General features: G+C 37.4%; 2 protein-coding genes across 4 annotated transcripts in view; one reads left to right on the forward strand and one right to left on the reverse strand.

Annotated features, from left to right (window-relative positions):
- Positions 1–14,660, forward strand: part of ripor2 (RHO family interacting cell polarization regulator 2) — a 48,282-nt gene extending 33,622 nt beyond the window's left edge. For 2 of the 3 annotated variants that reach the window (XM_039680676.2, XM_039680677.2), the window contains exons 7-22: positions 217–366; positions 1,110–1,173; positions 1,266–1,309; positions 1,679–1,804; positions 2,574–2,722; positions 2,969–3,098; positions 4,974–5,612; positions 7,484–7,656; positions 7,770–7,935; positions 8,070–8,202; positions 9,891–10,046; positions 10,149–10,322; positions 10,415–10,617; positions 11,604–11,687; positions 11,787–11,877; positions 12,555–14,660. In XM_039680676.2, coding sequence (XP_039536610.2) covers positions 217–366; positions 1,110–1,173; positions 1,266–1,309; positions 1,679–1,804; positions 2,574–2,722; positions 2,969–3,098; positions 4,974–5,612; positions 7,484–7,656; positions 7,770–7,935; positions 8,070–8,202; positions 9,891–10,046; positions 10,149–10,322; positions 10,415–10,617; positions 11,604–11,687; positions 11,787–11,877; positions 12,555–12,655 — 2,583 coding nt within the window. In that variant the 3' untranslated portion in view covers positions 12,656–14,660. Of the gene's footprint in view, positions 1–216; positions 367–1,109; positions 1,174–1,265; positions 1,310–1,678; positions 1,805–2,573; positions 2,723–2,968; positions 3,099–4,012; positions 4,160–4,973; positions 5,613–7,483; positions 7,657–7,769; positions 7,936–8,069; positions 8,203–9,890; positions 10,047–10,148; positions 10,323–10,414; positions 10,618–11,603; positions 11,688–11,786; positions 11,878–12,554 lie in introns of all 3 variants that reach the window. The other variant, XM_089123319.1, reaches the window with a different exon arrangement.
- Positions 14,661–15,789: 1,129 nt separating this feature from the next.
- On the reverse strand, positions 15,790–20,132 carry gmnn (geminin DNA replication inhibitor). The gene is made up of 7 exons (XM_089123320.1): positions 20,008–20,132; positions 19,424–19,485; positions 18,313–18,432; positions 18,063–18,219; positions 16,688–16,770; positions 16,344–16,454; positions 15,790–16,198 (listed from the first exon to the last, which is right to left on the reverse strand). Exons 2-7 carry the CDS (start codon positions 19,475–19,477, stop codon positions 16,004–16,006), a joined length of 720 nt encoding a protein of 239 aa, XP_088979446.1. The 5' UTR covers positions 19,478–19,485; positions 20,008–20,132; the 3' UTR covers positions 15,790–16,003.
- Between the last annotated feature and the right edge of the window lie 504 nt (positions 20,133–20,636).

Below are 20,636 nucleotides of genomic sequence, written 5' to 3' on the forward strand. Positions count from 1 at the left end.
ACGCCACTCCATTGCGCTAACAGAACATTATAGTAGATTGTAAAAGCCACGTTTCTATGCTGAATGGGGACCCCCAGGGCTCTGTAATGATGTATGCTAGCGATTTAGACATCAAAGCTAGTGTTTACGCTATCTTTAGGGAGGGATGCCATGTGCGAGTGTGTGCTTTTGTGTAATTTAATTCTGTGCACTAATGCTGTGTGTGTGTTTTTACAGATCGATGAGCTGTACGAGGGCTTTTGTATTCAGAGAAGGTTGCGTGATGGCGCCAGTAAGATGAAACAGGCCTTCACTGCTTCACCTTCAACTAAAGGCACACGCGAGAGCCTGACTGAGGTCAACCGCAGATACAAAGAATATACAGAGGTACATTATAAATGTTTGCTTAATTTTCTAACCATTTGGCCATTTTTAGCATATTTGCACAGTATATTTTTAAAATCGACTGAATGTCCATTCGACTAATTGGCCCAAATAATAATTAGGCTGGTTTTCGGTTTATCTGATCCCAACCATATGTCTCTCTGAGAGGACATTTTCAGAAGAACATTTTAGAAGTTTCAAAAGGACATTTTAGAAGTTGAACTATTTTTGACAGCTTCTTGGAAAAGCAAAACTTGTATCGAAAAAAGTCATGTAGAATTAGTCATGTCAAAATGTAGTGATGGTCCTTTAAAGGGAATACTAATTATAGACACAACCTTTCAGAGAGATTACAGAAAAAATAAAAGATTCAATAGAGACATCAGGAGCAGTATTGTTATCTATGAGACTGTCCTTCATTCATAGTCCTTAAAAAGATACCATTAAACAAGTATTTAAAATAAACCGCCTTTCTACATTAATCTGGAGAACAAATTTGCAAATTTTAATGTTAGGTGGAATTAATCATGATTAATTTATATATATATATATATATATATATATATATATATATATATATATATTATTTAGCTCTAAAAGTAATAAATATATAATATACACTTTTTTTTATTGATTTAATAACAATAATCCAGATTACTTTTTAGTAAGAATAGTACAAGTAAGAATTATTTAACTTTCATCAATTCAGCTGCAATTTGTATTATTATGTGTTCCCTTCTTTTCAGAACATGTGCACTTTTGAGGGTGAGCTGGAGAACCTATTGGGGGAGTTTCATATCAAAATGAAAGGTACAGGACTTCTGCACAAAAGAAGGAAAATCTATAATGTTTTTGTTGGATTTCAATCGCAAACCTTTCAACTCCTTTGCCTCCTGTCTCAGGATTGGCTGGTTTTGCCAGGCTTTGTCCAGGCGATCAGTATGAGGTGAGTAGCTTGGAAAAAAACCAAAAAAACTCAATTCTTTCAGAACATACTAAGTTTCATGCCGTTTTTCTGTAATAAAGCCAGATGCATCTGTTTTCTATCAAATGACTTAACTCTTATATTAATTGCCTGCTGTTAATTGCCACCCAGTTCATTCGTAATCACAGCTCTCCTAGCAACGTTTTCCCTTCTGATCCCCACCTATCCCAATTAATTTTTTAAAGCTGTATAAAACTGAATATTGAAAACTCCTTATGCTTTCTTGCTCTATTAACGAATAAGTGAACTTGTGTTGATAGCTTTTTCGTACTTCTGCCATTTTTTAAATGTTTCTCTTTCTTGTTGCCTCGCTCTTTCTATTCCTGGCAGATTTTCATGAGATACGGCCGACAGCGTTGGAAACTGAAGGGGAAGATCGAAACAAACTCCAAGCAGAGTTGGGATGGAGAGGAGATGATCTTCATGCCCCTCATTACAGACCTCATCAACATCAAGGTGGGCTGCAGTCTTCCAAATGTAACGACTCATTTTGACAATTTCCCCTTTCACGCAGTCAAAATTTACCGGATTTATTAAAATTGTTTAATAAATTACCGGATTGGCTTTACCGGTAAATAGACAAATATGCTGTTCTCACAAGCAATGCCATTCTGACTTTTACCGTTAAGAGTCCATTCACATATTAGCTCCAAAATACTGGTAAGTTCTGTGATGTCAGTCATCAGAAACATTCTTTAAACGCTACGCTGTTGTCTTTATTCGACTGCATGAGGAACAGGTTCACTATCTGTTCAATTTGACAGCATTTTTGGACTTCTGAGTGAAAGGTGTAAGGGGATGATCACACAGTACGCATTTTGCAGGAAGAGTTGAGACACATGGCACTACATACAAAAATTTCCATCTAGCACGTATTTACTTAAAAAAAAAAAAAAAACGAAATATTTATTACCTGTAAATTGCCAGAAATGATTTACTGATATTTTTAAAAAGGTCCTGTTCACACATGATCTCTCAATGGTGATTATTTACCAGTAAATACTATGTGTGAAAGGGGCTATTGCCAAACTGGGCTGTAACCACCATAGACATTCAAGAGAACACTTCCCCTCAATATTTGTTTAAAATGTACATGACATCCTCTCAGTCTTGAGTATTTGGTTACATCCTTGATTGCAACAAAATGAAAGCTCCTATGAAGAAAGCTGTGAATTAAAAATTGCTGAAGTGAAATTTCTCAACGCATGATCTATTTTTCTGCTAGGTGACCGAGTTAAAGGGGTTGGCCACTCACATATTAGTGGGTAGCGTGATCTGTGAAACCAAGGACCTGTTCACCGCTATGCCTCAGGTGGTTGCTGTAGATGTCAACGACCTGGGAACTATTAAACTTAACCTGGAGGTTGCCTGGTTGTAAGTGACGTTATCTAATAATAAAAGATAAGAAGTGTGGTGTTGTAGTCAATTTAGTCACAGTAGATGAAAGTGTTGATGTACTCTGCCCTCTTCAGGACAATCATGGAAGGGCCATTATGATTTCTGTCTAACCTTTAATGGGGCTTATAAGTCATAAGTTGCCCCCCAGTTTCTTTCATTGTAGTGTTTTTTTTATGATATCAGATTGCTGTACATGAACATGTATCTGCCTTGTTTTTACAGTCCGTTTGACGTAGAGGATCTGACCCTGTCCTCAGGAAACGTGAGTAAAGCCACTGCCCTTCAGAGACGAGTTTCAGTGTACAGCCAAGGCACACCCGAGACGCCCACTTTCCAGGACACGTCTTTCTTTGTGAGTGCACTTTGGAAACTCTTCTCAGTTCTGTTTTAAGTTTGCTTCTTTCACCATGAAAAACAAGTATACTTTAGCAAAATTTAAGAAAAGAGTACTTATTAAGGAAATAAAATACTTAGGTGTGAAATTAATGTGTATGTTTTTACACTTAATGGCATGTTAAGTAAACAAACATGTATTATTGTCTAAATTTACATTCAATGCATTTTGATGAAGCACTTTTTTACCCATTTAAGTTGCACTCAAGTACATCTTTTTTTGTCTTGGAAATGTAGTTAAAGTGTACTGTAAAAGTACTGACGAACATTTATGGTAAACTAAAATATACTTTAATGTAATTTCTATTTAAAGTTGTATGTCATGTGTTTTAATATATTACTTAATTACACATTTGTAATAATGAACTTGCAATTTAGTACTTAAACCCTTGGTTTCACAGACAAGGCTTTAAATGTGATATCAAGCAACACACTAAAGTTAAATTTATAATCATGTACTTTACATGTGCTTTAGAATGTTGAGTCAACACCTCAATATGAATGTAATTTAATGTTAAGTTAAACTTTTAATTTGACATTACGAAGTACATTTTTTTAAAATTGCACTTTCAATACAATTAAGTGCATTTCTTTTCACAAGGGTGTACATATAATACAGGATGCTGAGATTTTGAAAACAGTGAATGTCACCTTTCTAACACCTCAGTACTAACCTAAATATTAATGCTACTAGCTGTTGTGAGTTCAGTTTTTTATTATTTTGTGTTTATTAATAAATTTGACAGCACTTGCAGCTTGTGTGTGAATGTTCTTGTGTAGTCTGTGCTGTTGTGTAATGAATTGTATCCTCCCTGTGGCACCGTGTGCATCGTGGCTGTTGTGTGTGTCTGTGCGTGTTTCTCGATGGCAAAGAAGTGGCAGCCCCGGCGGTGGGAGGGTCAGCGTCTTTCGTTCTTGCACACGCTCAGAGAGACGCTCTTAGAGAAACTCAGACGCAGTCGCTCTTTTGGCGATCTGGCCGCACTGAGACCTCGCTCAAGGTCCAGTCTGGAAGTTTACGTGAGTCAGGTCACTGTGTGCCCTGCCGTTCTGAGTGAAGTCTGTGTGTCACTTTTCTTTGCTTGCATTTTCTGCTTTAACATTCGTCTCATTTTCTCACACACAGGTTTCTTCACACTCACATACACACTTTTCTAGACTCTGGTATTACTGTTCGAAGACCCCATGAAAACGAAACTGGCTTTTAGTTCATGTCTGTTAGCTTTGAGGCCTATTGTATGCACAGTTCACAGAACAAACATTTAGCAGACACAACCTTTCACTTCCAGGAAGATGGACTTAAGATATTCACAAATATTATTCCCAGGTCATTTAGAAATCTTTGTTCTATTAAAATAAAATCTGACCAAGACTCACTCAATTAAAATAAATTGGTTAATCTAACTGACATGTAAATGAACATGTTTAAGCCACAAGTCACAATGCACTAAACTAAAATTCACTAAAATTTCAACCTAGTAAATTTTAAACACAGGTTATCGCAGTTTTCACAATTGCTTTCAGTTTTGTGTGAAGTATATATCAGATGGTCAGTGAACAATCTGTGTGGGCGGTCTTCGTGCAGTTTGACACTAGCCTCTGACTAGCAATAGCAAGTGGCTAATCATGGTTTGGCTGTTTAATAAAAAAAAAAGAAGATAAATCACAGAACTCCTGTGTTAAACCATTTCATGGAGGTTTTTATTTCTTTTACTGCTCTTTAGTGTGTTGGAACTTTTGGACTACATCTTTAGATCACTAAAGCAACATAAATAATAGTACTGAAAAGACTAAGTCATACTTACCATATTTTCTTCCTCTTTTAATCCCTCAGTCCACTTTACCAGATGACGTCTTTGAAAATGGAGGATGCGGTGTGGCTGAATGCAAGCGCCTGTCCTTCACCTTCTCTGACATGTCAACCTCAAGCCCCGCCCCCATCCAGTCAAACCCCGAGATCACCGTCACGCCCCCTGAGACGGACCCTACCTCTCAACCGGCTCCCGTCCCTGAGGACAGGGCACTTGAGGAGGAGTGTGTTGAGGAAGACTGCGGCAGTGTGAGCGCCAGTGATCCAGACCTGGAGTGGGACCAGGTTGAGGGCCAGGGGCCCGGCACAGGCTCTGCTGCCCTCTCGTTGTGCTCCGAGAGTCAGCTGTCTGCAGTGGGACCGGAGGATGTGATGTTCCTGGAGCCCAACGTGCCTGATGAAGCCCTGGAGTTAAAGCCAGTGGAGCTTGACGGGGAGGAAGGCAGTCTGACCAGGCAGCTGGTGAGGAGACTCACCTCTTCTGACATACTTCCAGAGACCGGTGCTCTGAGCTGGGCTGGAGAGGGCAGCATTACTTTCCTGGAGAACAACCTGGAGGAGGCCATTCAGTCTCTGCTCCTGCTGCTGGAGAGCTTAGGCCAGCGCTGTGTGGAGCTCCAGGACTTGGAGCAGGAGGTCATGAGACTTGAAGACCTGCTCAAGGTGAATGAGTTGTCTTTTTGTGGTCTTTAGATATTTTGATGCAGACTTGAGTTTGATTGATTATGAAGTCTGATGCGGTTTATTAGCAGGAAAGCCATCTGAACTCAGGAAACACAGTTGGTTTGAAACAGGGTCGGGAATTAACAGAGGCTTGGAGCAAGAATGCCACTGAAATTCAAGAGAAGGGCACAAAAGATGCCCCTGTTACACTGAACTAAATTTATTACGACTGTCACGATTAAAATGAGATGTGAAAAGAAATGTGAAAAGTGTTGATTGTGGAATTACATTTGGGCCATTCCACCGAATGGGTGACATTTGCTTGTTGTAACTCTTCAAAAATAAATTTTATTTTTGATCTTTTTCAACATTGAATCTAATACTACACATATTTAACTATTCAAAATTTGTATTGGTCAATCTCAGGCAACTTTATTTATTTTTTTACAAGGTTTAAGCAGAATATGGATGCATGTTTTCTCAATCCTGTTACCAAAAATCATGCGTCATTTAAAAAGCAAGTTTAGAAGCATGTCAATTAATTCCTTTGTTTTCCCCACAAGAAAGTGTTTATTTTAAAGAAACTGTTGGTTATATGTTCAAAAAATTGATATTTGTGCCAATAAAATCACTATTAAAGCAAGGTGTATTTTGATATAAAAAAACACAAAGGCATTTTTTTAATTTTAAAGACGACCGAAGCCTCAATCTTATATATTTTTTTAGAATTAATTAATTAAATAATTGTATAAATTATGGGCCAAATAAAAATGATAAAAATAATAATTTAATTTAATTTTTTTTTAGAAAAAGAAACAAATAGTAACAGGACTGAAGGTAACAGGATTGAGTTTTTAAGCAAAAAGTTATCAAATATATGGCATATGGCCACATAGCATTGATGCTAATAGCGTGAGGACACTGAGCCATTTCTAGTGCCTCACCAAAAGTTCATATTTTTTAAAATAAAACAATTAAATCTAAGAAAACGTTTAAGTAACAGGACTGTATGTTGAGATTGACCTTCTCATTCATAGTTACAATTTCATCAAATATACAGAAACAAAAATGATTATTTACTTATAGTCACCCCATTGCCTTCAGAAGATCCAGATGATGAAACTTATTGTTGAAAATGTGTCTTGTGGAATATTCTACATTATTCAGCGAGTGAAACAGGACTGAGTGAAAACCTGGGGACATGATTCAAATGTGTATTTTATCTAAAATATTAGATCAAATGTTTTTTTCTTTTTTCATTTTAAAGCAGTTTGGATATAGTCACACAACAATGCAATAAAAATCTGATTTCTGAAGGATTTTAATCATAACATTTCATGGTAAAGTTTAGAGATAGAGAGTTGGGACATGCAGAAAATGCAATTTTTTTAGTGTTCTGTGTCGTTTTTGTTAATTATACGTTTTGAATTTGTAGTTAGCTGAATGTGCATGACATTTTGCTTAATAATAAAATGTATTTTAGAGATAATTTTCATGCAATTTTATACATAAAAGGTCCTGGGTCGACAGAAATGTCACCCTTTCGGTGGAATGGCTCTTTTAGGTCTGCTCCTGTTGCATCAAGGATTTCTTTTCAAGCATATTTTTGAATATGCAATGGCCAATCAGATCCGTTTCAATTAGTAACCGGTGATGAAGAACGTTTTCTTAACGCTGAAACTGAATTTGCACACGAAATCTCTCTTCAAAAATGATGAATGTAATCTAGATCCATTATACAGTGATTCATTAGACAGCATCAATGTTTATAACAGGACTTTGTTATAGTGCAGAATTCACTTAACTTAGAAAAAGCTTTCAATTAAATTCTGAACGAACAGTCTGTGAAGGGTGTTATTGTCTCTCCTCAGTGCCGTGTACCCGCCCATAGGAGCCGCTCATCAAGCCTTAGTTTGACTGTGGAGAGTGCTCTGGAAAGCTTTGACTTTCTTAACACCTCTGACTTCGATGATGATGACACAGGAGATGACGCGGGCACCCTCGCACGCTCTGTCTTTATTGACATGGAGTCAGAACGAATCGGGTGAGTTGGACATCACACCATTTGGTGACCTGGTTTCTCTCAGGAATTTCTCTCAGTAGTTGTGATTATGCAGCGCCCCCTTGTGGTGACAGTATGTCTTACACGTCCGACAGGTCAGTCCAACATCCAGAAGCAAGAGGACACCTGAGTGAAGCCCTCACAGAGGACACTGGTGTAGGGAACAGTGTGGCCGGCAGCCCTCTGCCTCTCACCACGGGAAACGAGAACCTAGACGTTGCCATCGTAATTCATCTACAATACTGTAATCATCTCATTCAGGTGATTCTGCGTTTCCACCTTTACAACTTTCTTTTCCTTTTCGGGTGTCTCAACTGCTCACATACACCACAGATTTAAGCATATCAAGGTGTTTTGTTGATATAAATTGCTGTTTCTTTATGTATGGGATGTAGTTGTTGACCTCAGGAGGAAGGCAGTCGCAGCACAAGACATACCTGCACAAACTAGCAACTGAAACTCTCCTGTTGGAGGAGCTCAGTGAGAAAAACTTTGACAGACCGGGCAGCTGCACTTCAGTGTCGGATGGTGAGTGTATCTTAGATGTTTTTGTTCCTTGTGGGAGAATTTTGATGTTGTTCCAGCAGCGTTGTCCATTTTTACTTATCACTAAAATAAAGGTGCTTTCATGACATTGATGGATCCATGAAGAACCTTTAATGTTCCTTGCATTTTTCCATTGCAAATTTTTTTTATTTACAGTAGAAGAAGGTTAGATTATTAAAGGGATCATCCAAAAATAAAAATTTTGTCATAATTTACTCCCTCGTGTTACTACCAAACTTTTATGAATTTGTTTCTTCTGTTGAACACAAAAGAAGATATTTTAAATAATGTTAATAACCAGACAGTTGGACCCCATTGACTTCCATAGTATGACAAAATGGGAGCCATCAGCCAGTGGGGTCCATCAACTGTTTGGTTACCAACATTTATCAATTTTTTTTGTGTGTGTTTAGCAGAAGAAAGAAATTCATACAGGTTTGGAACAACAGTATGATTACAGAATTTTATTTTTTTGTGAACTATCCCTTTAAGTCACCATAATATCAAATGTAAATTTTTATGGAACATTGCAGTGTGTGTATATATATATATATATATATATATATATATATATATATATATATATATATATATATATATATAATTTATTTTTTTTAATTTTTTTTAAGTAGTCTGTACTTTTTAATCTTAATCTTTAATCAAAAATAACTTCCCCCTCCATCTTGCAATGACATCTCTTCTCTGAAGAAAATGTTCTTCACATTTAGACAAAAAGTGGTTCTTTTAAGAACTGTTGACTGAAAGGTTGTTATGTGGCATCAATGCATCCCTCCCTCTTTGGATCTTTTATTTTTAATATGAGTATATTTACTTCAAAGCGTGTTTTTAAAGAGTTTTGGCTGTTTGAGCTAAATATTGTTGCTCTTACAAAAGCATAACTACAAATAGCATCCTACATAATATTATAGCACTTATTAATGACTTTAGAAAGTAATTAAAAAGTTACCAGACAGAAATAAGATATTTTACTAGCAACAGCATCATTGCATACTTCAAATAAATTATAATAAAATAAATAGTAAATGATAATAATTATTATTATTTATTTTACAGAACAACAGTATAACCTTAGGGATATATACTAGGATTTAATTTTACATCCCTGTTTTATTTTTCCATGTGATGACACATATGTGTGATATTACTTCACTAAATTACAATGTGTCCTAATACTTTTTGTGACCGCTTTACTTTTACCAATAAATTATAATAAAAGTGAGTTGAAAATGCCAACAACAAAAAAAAAAAGACTGGAAATAATAATAATATAATAACTTATAATAATAATAATAATAACTTAACTATATTTTGGGGATAAATTTGTACCCAGAAGTGACCAAAACCTGACAAAATCTCCAACAACCTCCCTTTAGGGACTCATTTGTAAATCTGCTATAAAAATAAAGTAATTAAAGGTTTTTCGAAAACGTTAAAATGTAGAAAGTTTTCTGTAATGGGTAGGGTTAGTCTAAGGAGATAAAATATACAGTTTGTACAGTATAAAAACCATTACGTCTATGGGATGTCCCCTTTTAGATAGCTGTTTGTGTATATGTATAATAACAATAATTCAAAATGTCATGGCACCTAAGAAATATTTCTGAACAGTTTCTTCAATTCAACCTCGCCTCTCTTTGTTTGGTCACCAGTGCTGCCTGGGCTGGTGGAGCGGCCGGCGCTGATGTCTCTGTGGTCTGACTGCAGTGGTGGTCTTTTCCATACTACACTGGACCAAGTGTTGAAGCACATGCATCTCAGCTTTGCCTTGCCACTGCAACAGATTCTGCCTCACTCTCCTGACTCAGGTAGTGACACTAATAATCTACAGAAGGAGACCTCAGCAATCTGCAGAATTATTATGAATGTAAGATCAGCGTTCATCTGCCTGTGTTCGCATGTGTGTCCAGTGATCAGGATGGTGGTGAATGAAATGGTGGACAGGAGCGAGCTGGCCTCTTCCTCATGTCCGTCACCGTCCTCTATGGCACAGGATGTCCTCACCGTGTTTCAGTTCCACCGCTACTCTGTTGAACACGATGTCACGGACATGGAGCGACACCTGCTGGATTTAGCCAAAGAAGGCAAGACATTTTTGTTGAATAATAGTAATTTGTTGAATAGCTTTAATAGATTGTTGGCATAGTGTAATGTTTCTCGTTTGTGTCCAAACCAGTCATGCTTGAAGAAGCCCTGAGCTGTGGGGACACAGAACGTTCTCTGAAGGAACTACAAGAAGTGTCCGTCATGTGTCTCCAGCCCCGGTCTCAAACCCTGTGGGCCGTGGCTGGGCTGCTGACCTCTGATGACCCTGACGTGATGAAGGCCGCCACTGCCTTCCTCTCCTCGGCTGCCTCACACAAGCCCTTCAGGTCAAAGGTCAGTCGTTTACCACATTACATGATTTAAGTCTATAGCCAGGTTTACATTGACATAATCTGACATTCGAAGGTTTAGGGTCGGTACGATTTTTTTAATGCTTTTGAAAAAGTTTCTTATGCTCACCAAGGCTGCATTTATATGATAAAAATACAGTAATAACTGTAATATTGTCAAGTATTATATCTGTTTATATATTTTAAAATGTAATCTATTCCTTCATGTTTATTTGATTATTTGTGATTTTAACACATTTTACATTTTGTTTATTGTATATAGAATTGTATTGCATTGTAACAATTTATTATTTTAGGATGCCTAATAACATCTGGCAAGGGGACTGCCGATGAAAACTAGCCTGTGGCTAATTCGGGTGCACTTACATTTGTTTTGAATGTTGATCAGTGTACATTGTCCCTTTTCAAATAAACAAATAAATAAGTAAATAGATGACAAAGCTGAATTTTTAGCATCATTACTCTAGTCTTCAGTAATCCATCTGAAATCATTCTAATATACTGATTTGCTGCTCAAGAAACACTTTTCTGATGAATTGAAATCTAGCAGTATAACTCTACTGTCACTTTTGATTAATGCATCCTACTAGCTTAATAAAATATTAATTTCTTTAAAATCTAACTAACTAAACAGCAGTGTATTTCAAAGCAAATTTAGAAAATCTGCATTAAAATGCTGGATAGAAATACCAATATGTGAATAAGAATGTCCAAAATGTGTATAAACTATGAAGGAAACATATTTTCATAAAAATAAATAATAGAAATAAAAATGATATAATAATAATAATATTTAAATGAAGAAATAAAATCTACAAAATAAAAATATGAATAAATGAAATGTGCAAATTCACTAATAATTCAATAATCATGGTACTGTAGCAGCATACAGCACAAAATGAATGTACAGCTGTTTGAGGGCACCAGGGGGCGATCAAGTAGTTAATCTTGTCTATGTGTGTTTTTCAGGCTGTTGATTGTTACACACAAGCCTTATCAGAAGTTGGCTTACACACACCAAGAGCAGCATGTGCCGCTCTGAGCTGCCTGCAGGTTAGTTTCACTGAATCACGCGTCACTTCAGACCGAAGCTAAAATCATGTCAGTGATTGGTTACTTCAAGCCTCTCTGTGTGTCTCGGGTTATTTTCAGGCTGTGGAGAGCATTGACGCCGTGGTGTTACTGTGTGACTCAGCGGATGAAGAGCTCCACCAGATTGCCATAGAAACCCTCCTCACTTTTGGTAACACATCCAGTCATACACATGACTAGAGCCAGACCGATATATCGGCAGACCGATATTAGGCATTTTCCAAACTATCGGTATCTGCAGTTATAATGGCCGATAAATGAATATTTCAAAAATAAAATTGAACACGCTTGAACCATGTCATGAGTGTTGGAGTTGTATAGTTTGTCCACCAGAGGGCACTCTACACCGTTTCTGTTGGCAACAATCATTGAGTTGGTCACGATACATACATTGCTTGAAGAACAATTAAAATAACATCCCCATCAGTTCTCTTAACTCAAATAAGCATGACAAAATTTGTGACAAATCATCTCCAGTTTAAAAAAAATAAATAAATAAAACATCGGCCGATATATTGGATTTCAAAACCCAAAAATATTTGTATCGGTATCGGCCTTCAAAATCCGACACACCGGCTGCACAATTAGTCAATTCAGTGATACTTCCTGTTTACGCTCTTTCTGCAAACGAGTGTACCCATTCTAGACAGACCAAAAATACACATTTGTGTCTAATAAAATGCTGTTTTCTGTTTTATTTGTGCAGGTCTAATAAGTCTTAAACTTCATTTTAAAAACTCTGCTGCACATACATTGTCTCAAAGCCTATAAAGAACAACTCCAGCCTTCCTGTGTCTTACAGAGCTTTTTTGTGTGTGTGTTTCTCAGGTGAAGATGGCCGTCTGGCATATGAGCAGTTGGACACGGTACCGAGGGAGATTGTGCGGCTGGGAACTCGCCGTGGTAATGCGGTTACCACTTCATTTTAGAAAAATCAACTTATCCTCGTGACCCTGCAAAAACCCGGTGGGAAATACACACAACCTGCTCACAAGTAGAACAGTGAGGCTTCGGCTTCAATGCCCATATCTCGAGGTCTCCTTTTCTACAGGACGTTTTCATTGATACTATTCGTGTCGCAGTGGTCATGAATCGTTGTTGCTGATTGAACAATAAGAGTATTTATTATTGGCAGTTAGTTATTTGCAGTTGTACTGTCAGAGGCGTGTAAATAGCACAGCAAATTTTATTTTAATTTTGTCCTGGGATTTTTTTCTCTCTGTACGTGCCGTTCCGTTTCAGGGATTACAAGGGGCCGTTTTAATGGTCAAGTTTATTTTATTATTATTATTATTTTTTGACCTGGACAAAGTGAAATTACAATAACCTCTGGGAAAGGAAGAATTTCAAGTGTTGTTCCAACCTAGCCGGGCATATGAACTACTAAAAAAAAACGGCTTGTACGATGGTCTGCTGATTTACAGATCGCTCGCTTGCCTTCACTGATCAGGAGTGAATATTTCTATGGACGACGGAGCCTGTAGTGGACAATTGCATTAATATGGTACTAATACCTGGATCTTGCAACTAGAGCTGTTTGGAGCCCATCAGAGTATCTGAAAATGCACTTTTATTCAGTCAGAGAAGCGTGATGCATTACTGTGAATTTTGGTTTGTGCATAATTGAAAACTGGAAGCTTATTTGCTCTGTGATCCGAACTTGCTTCTGTGCCTATTGTTACTGTACTACTACTGAGTCACGTGACTGTAATATCATTTAATTTATTTTTTAATTTCTCTTCACTATAAATAGTAAGATGCTGATTTGACCTTCTTAAAAAATAAATAAATACGGAGATCAGATTGTATTAATATTGTACTAAACATCTGTTCACAATATGATTAGGGACAGTCAGGATTTGGTATTATTGAGGGGCTATTTTGAAAATTTTATATATATATATATATATATATATATATATATATAGTTGGCATTTTACATATAAAACTATGTTTTATTAAGCAGTATCACCTTTTAACAATGTATTCGCTGAGTTCTACAGTATTTGTGCTGAAGGGAACCTTTCCTGAACGTTCTTTTCAGTTTGCTTATGCACATGACCTGAAGAAACGCTCTTTGCTAACCGAACGCTTGCCTCGCTTTGTGACGTTAACGCACCCAATGTTGGTCTCTCAAATGTGAATTTACGCTTATGGCGACAATTAAAACGCAGTTTTGTAGATCACCGTACCTATTTTTACAAAAATTTTCTATGACATTGAGAATTGTATGAAAGCAGGGGCTTAAAATCCATCAAAAGAGCACATTTCGAGGAATGTACTGAGTACGGGAAGGTTATTTGCCTCTAAAGCACAACTGAAATGTTTCGGGAAGATTGTTTCTTAACATGTTAAACTCTTTGTGGCATCTACTGCACAAAATCCTAAAGCCATAATGATACCGTAGTCAAATATATTTAAGGCTGTTTTGTGGTTTCTATTTATCAGAATTATGACGTATTCAAAAATGATTTTTTTTTTCCTGTTTTCTGTATTCAGTCACAGAAATTAATGTTTTCCACTTGCTTTGTGAGGAATGACCACCGTTACAGTATTTGATCCTGGGCATTGGTGATCACTCCTTGAGAATTTCTTTCTTTGCACAGAGATAAAGTGAAAAGGTTGAATTTATTGCCTTGTATTCATCTCAGACAGAAACTCAGTGAACTGCATTTTGTTCAAACCTCATTAAATTAGTGTCCTCCTTGATAGGAAAGCTGTTATGGTTTCGTGAGCGTGACTGTACATGTCGAGGGCTTAAGCGTTCAGCTTGCTGTTGCAATAGCTTTAGCTACTACTTACTGTTTGAATGAGAGCGGATTTCACTTGATGTCACAATGCTAATGTTCCCTCATTGTTTCATTTTTTTTTTTTTTTGAGTTTACTGTATTTCCTCTGCTGAAAGTGGGAATAAAATTTATTTTTGCATAATTATCACATAAGACATTGCCGTTTTCTTTAAAATCATACTATCGGTCAAAAGTTTTGAAAGAAATAATTCAGTGGGAGATGGATCAATTGGTCAAAACACTTTGACCAATAGACCCTTATTCATCATCTGGTGTTGTTTAAAGCCCTTTGAACAGTTTGTACTGAAAGTGTCTTTTGGACCTTGAACCGTTTGGTTCCCACTGAAGTCCACTATATGGAGAAAATGCTGAAATGTTTTCATCAAAAACATAAATTTCTTTTCGACTGAAGAAAGAATGACGTGGACATCTTGGATGACATGGGGGTCAGTAAATTATCAGCAAAAGTTTTGAAAAGTGATCCAGTCTCATGCAAAGCACGCTTTCATGCAACTTCCTTTGTTTTGCAAATACATGAATTCAGCTTTCAAACGGTGTTTGTCATCTTGTATTTGAAACTGGCAGGACAACAAGAGGATGCTTTGTAACAGAGATAGCTCTGGCTATAAATGTTCTTCTGCAAGATGCACTCAGTTTTATTAACTCACCAGAGCACAAAAAGTGACATGTGCCTTTAGTTATGCAAATTAACCAAGCAGCAAAAATTGAAGGACAAATGTATAGTATCCGAAGCATATGAACTTCTAAACATGGTGATGGCGCAGTGGATAAGACACATGCCTTTGGCGTGAGAGACCCAGGTTTGGATCTACTGTGAGACACCAATGTGTCCCTGAGCAAGACACTTAACCCCCAGTTGCGTGCAACCTCTGACATATATAGCAATTGCAAGTCGCTTTGGATAAAAGCATCAGCTAAATGAGTAAACGCAAACATGACTGAACAATAATTGCACAATGAAGTAGGAAAGACTATGAAAGCTTTCCTCTTTGAAAAGGAACCAAACAGAAGTCACGAACTTGAACTAATTTCTTCAATCTCTCCACAACAGCACTGGAGCTGTTACCTGCTCAACATCCTCTGAGTCTGTAGTCCAGACAAACTGGACTGGGACAGCGGACCTTAAACTACCATCAGTAGCTCCAAGGTTAAGGATTCCAGCAGAGCTTGATGCTTGAACAATGCTCTGCACAAGACAGACAAGCAGTATGCTTGCATTTACACCAGGAAGAGAAGAGATCAGGAGAAAGACGTGTACAAAATAGGAGTTTATTTCCACTGTATGCATTCAAGTTTACATATGTACACTGGCAGTGAACTTCTGGTACTGAAAATAAAAGCTCATTTACAGCAAAGATAAAGTATTAAAAAAAAGGTGCAAAATTGTCCTAAAAAGGCAAAAAGAAAAATTGACTTAAGACCAAACAACCGGTCCATCGGTTCTTTTCAGTTTTCAACAGAATCATTTCAGCTTTCTTCATTTGTGAAATCATCCTTATGTGGCACACAGTGGTGAGATTGTTCCGTGTTAAGTTCAGCACTGTTCAGGCTTTCATCAGAATCACTCTCATCTCCATGTTCTTCTTGATCCTCGTCATCTTCAGGCTCAAAGGCGATCTCACGCAGCTCCTCTAGATTGTCAGGACTTTTACCGGTTAATCTCTGATTGAAATGTGAAAAAGCAAATGTTAACATAGGCATTATCTGAACATTGAGGTTCTTTAACTCTGTGATCCCACCATAATACTGGTTCAATCCTTGCATTCAAATCTTGGCAAGGCTGACAACTATTAAAAGGATCACTCACTTCAATCATGTCGGCCATGTGTTGAACATGCTGTGCGAGCTCCTGTAACTCATCGTTCTCGCTCTTCAGTTGTGCAATTTGTTCATCTTTGGCTTCAATGTCTTTGTGCAACTAGTTTTGAAACAAAAAAGGCATCACATTTGCATAAAATCATTTAATACCAGGGGGTCCTCTGACAAACTTTCAGGGAAGCCAAATAGGTCCCCCCCAGATAATGTACAAATTACAGCTACCTACGGTCACACTAAACAAGCGTCGTGAACAAATGATTCAGCAGCTCTATAAAGAGAAATGGACCAAGATGGCAAAACATTAGCAAATCAACCTTTCAACAATTAACTCACCTTTTCATTTTCTTGGAGAACACTGAACAGTGCCTTCCGCCTCTCTTCTGCCACCTCCTTCCAGTAGGAGGACCCAGGAGTTTCTGGGGACAGAGAGGAGAAACATCCAATACAAAAGGCGGAATCAGGAAAAAAAAAAAAAAGTTATTTTTTTATTACTTAAACATATTACATATACTGCTCTTACAGGTGCTTGAAGGAATGTCACAAGTAAAAGTATGGTACCTTCAATAAAAGGTCTAACTAACAGTTACCGTTAACAGTGGCTACATTTTCACGCAATCAAATAATCCGTTAGTAATCAGATCAGCGGCTCAATCGGACCGAAAAGCCTTCACGTAAACACCTTGATCCGACTGAGCTCAACCAGAATGAAAGGGGTGCTTCATTCCTCTTCTAATCTGATTGAGAGAACATGAAAACTTGACTAATTTCTTCCTAATTTCACTCTATATACACGTCATCTGGTATAATTGAAACGATTGGCTAGGAGTAGGGTTGGGTATCGTTTGAATTTGAACGATTCCGATTCCTTGTTTCGATTCCGGTTCCTAACGATTCTCGATTCTTTTAAGAGGCAGGGTCAAAAAAGTTTAGCCAACCTTGCTAACCAACGGCCTTTCTGAAGGAAATACTCCTTCTGTAAAAATACTCCTTTTGTCACAAATTTTGCATTTTGCCGAGATTTCGTTATTTTTAGAAAAGTGAAGCCACACTTTGGACCGCCGACGTAAGGTACTCATGTTCGACTCGCGTGGTTATGCCAACACTTCCGGTAGACGCTTCTTCGTTGGTGTTGTTCAGCGGTTTCTTCTTCCGCTCGGCGGATTGTGAATATCGAAACTACGAAACGAAATTTTAACTTTTCAACGATTCCGGGAAAAACGAAAAGTTAGTCTCGGTTCCAATCGATACTCGATTCTCGATACCCAACCCTAGCTATGAGGCATTAGTAAACCACGCCACATGAGAAAATGAACGTGTGGTTCCCAGATTAGGCCTCAATGTCAACGTTATCCAGGCTAGAGCAATGCAATAGTGGGCTCCCTTTTGTCTTATGGTGCCCTGTGGCTTTTCAGTTTCCATCTTTCATGGTCTTTCACTATCTGCGCTTCAATCTCTACGAGTTTAACTCAGGCTAGACAACCCAGTGAAGTCACAGATTGTACTGCAAGATGGTGGGGCTATGACAAGATATCTTCCTACTTCATTTTAAAGTGACCAACCACTTCATTTCCACTTGAATCAATAAACTTGGTCAAGAGAATGCATTAAAGCTAAGCAACTGGTCTCTGCATGGCAGCATTAACGGGAATACCTTAGGAAGAATGAAAATAATCCAATCAATGTCTCTGAACCATGTGTGATAACTTACCTTTGATCATGAGCTCATAGGCCTCCTGCGTAACCCCCTCAGGTTGGTTCTCATTTTCTGGACTTGTGGATTTTACAGCCACCTCTGCTTTCACCCTCTTTGAACCTTTTCCCTGCTCTGCGCTCCACATCTTCCTTTTAGGAACTGATTTGCCATTCTAAACAGGGTGAGATTGGCTTTAACAGTCACACTGTTTCACTCCCAACTAAAGTCTTTAAACTTAAGGTATAAAATGGCAACAACTAAGTACCTCAATTATCCGACCAAGGTTCTTATTTCCTGTAGACGGCTTATTTACTGCAGACGGCTGAAGGACCTGGAGCGTCCTCCTTCCTGATTCCACTCCAGATGTTGGCGCTACAAAGAATTTCTGAGAAAAGAATAAAGTTAAATAATTAATCTCAGGGTCCTCAGGTGTCATTAAACAAAATCTGAGGATAAAGGCTATTTTGGTGAGATGGAAAACTGAGCAACTCCATCCATGCACACAGTAACAGGCTCAATTCACCTGCCTCAACAGTCATTATTCTCCTCTTACACTTGTTAAGCTGTCAGTTCAAGACGACAACAAGCAAGGTATCGGAGCAACTCCACGTACCGGTCGTTCTAACAAGCGTGGGAAAGGGGCAGGCCACACATCAGCTGCATGCCGTAAACACCTCCAATTCCCACGGGCAGCTATTGGACAGCCAGCATTATTATCTAACTGCAACATTCTTTAACCTGTAATTACCGTGGGAACTCACCACAGAAGTCTCCTTATGACCAAATGCAAGTTTGGAGTTGGTTAATGTTTTGACTTAACAATACAGTGGCAAACAGATGCACAAGTTACTGGATCTCAGCACACAGACAATGATTAATTCAGAGACAGAGGAAGGTCTCTCACGGTTCAGTTTATCCTAAGTTGATCCGAGTAGTTGACATTTACTTTTTTCAAAAGTGACCCGACCATTATTAAATAACCTGAAAATAATTAGAGGTCCGTTACATAGTCACAATGAACACCATCCACTAGCTTTAAAAAAATATATATAATTCATAAGGAACATTTGAGTATTATTATTATTGTAGAGGATTTTATCTATGCGTAATGTGATTAAAAATCATGCCCTTGAAATCTTTAATCAATATAATGTACCCTTCCCCATACAAAAGGAAAAAAAAAATGCCATCACATCCAATTCATGCCAACTTTAGGGGCCGTTAATCAACATATGAGGATGTAGCTATTTTCTTTAAAACAACTAACTCAATCACCTAACAGAACAGTGGATCAGCCATTAGGCACTAATTTTACATCTAATGTGAACTGAATTGAAATCACATCCATTGAGCTTAATTGAGATGTTCTCAAATACCTTGATGTTTTCAGAAGGGTTCTCAGCATATTTGGGTCTTCTGATGGAGCTCATGTTTTCGACTAGAAAAAAAAAAAAAAGTTTAGGAACTTGGACAAATTCATCAGTTCAAAGGAAACATGGTTATATGTATTTGACATGCCCATACTTAAGACCAACTGACGCAAATCATGACAAATTGTAGGAATAAAACTACTTTAAGTTCCAAATGTCAGGAAACTGAAAATTCACGTCAACCATTTTATATTGTTGACTTAATACTAGTGAAACAGTTAAAATGACAAGACAAGATAACCAAGCGTTTTATTACACTAAAACACCCAATTAGGGTGTAACATAAATATGACATTTGTATTGTCTTAAAATTATACAGAAGTAAAATTTAAAAATCACAAGCTTAAGTTGCAAAGAAGCAGGCCTCAGTCTTTGCCCACACAAACTGGATGAAACCGAGCCACACTCGTAACGTTACATATAAAACATTTAAACGCACACTAACATATTTTTAAATCAATGGAAAGCCTCAAATAACTTAAACGACCAAAAGCCAACATGAATCACTCAAACTAAAAAAGAATACTCACAAAAAAGGACCGCTAAGCACGCACTGCTGAAAACAACTCACGAGTTCAAAACAGCTTGTGTGAGAAGAGCGCGCCACTGGCTTAAGTACTGCCTTTGTACCGTCACGTGACGCAAGGATTTCGCGCGGATAGAGGCACGTAAATGGTAAACAGAAGTCTTTTTTTTTTTTTTTTTTTTTTTTTGCAGTCCATGCTATTCAAGGCAAGGGATATTTCATTTCCCTAATTTAATATCATATAATTACTATACATTTTTCAAAATTGAAATGAACACTATGAACAATTAAATTATGTGTATTATGTTAAATATTTAATAAAGTATGGTCGAAATGACAATACAATAGTTATTTTTTAAATTCATGTCTGTATCTATATTCAACTAACTTATCTATCCTCCATGTTGACACCCATTGTAATCATTAAATCCATTTCACATCCCCGCTTTTGTTTTCACTACAGTAGTTTGTAACAACAGAGCAATATGCACTATTAACGGTAAGTTAAAACTGAGTAGTAACATACATATAATTGGAGTGTTTGTGAAAAAAAATGAAATACACTGTCCAACAACAACACTCGCTCCATAAATCCAGCTGACAGGAGCGCGCGCTCCTCCTCTATCACATGTG

This window comes from Pimephales promelas, chromosome 18, assembly GCF_988280905.1.
Source record: "Pimephales promelas chromosome 18, fPimPro1.hap1.1, whole genome shotgun sequence".
Lineage (NCBI taxonomy): Eukaryota > Metazoa > Chordata > Actinopteri > Cypriniformes > Leuciscidae > Pimephales > Pimephales promelas.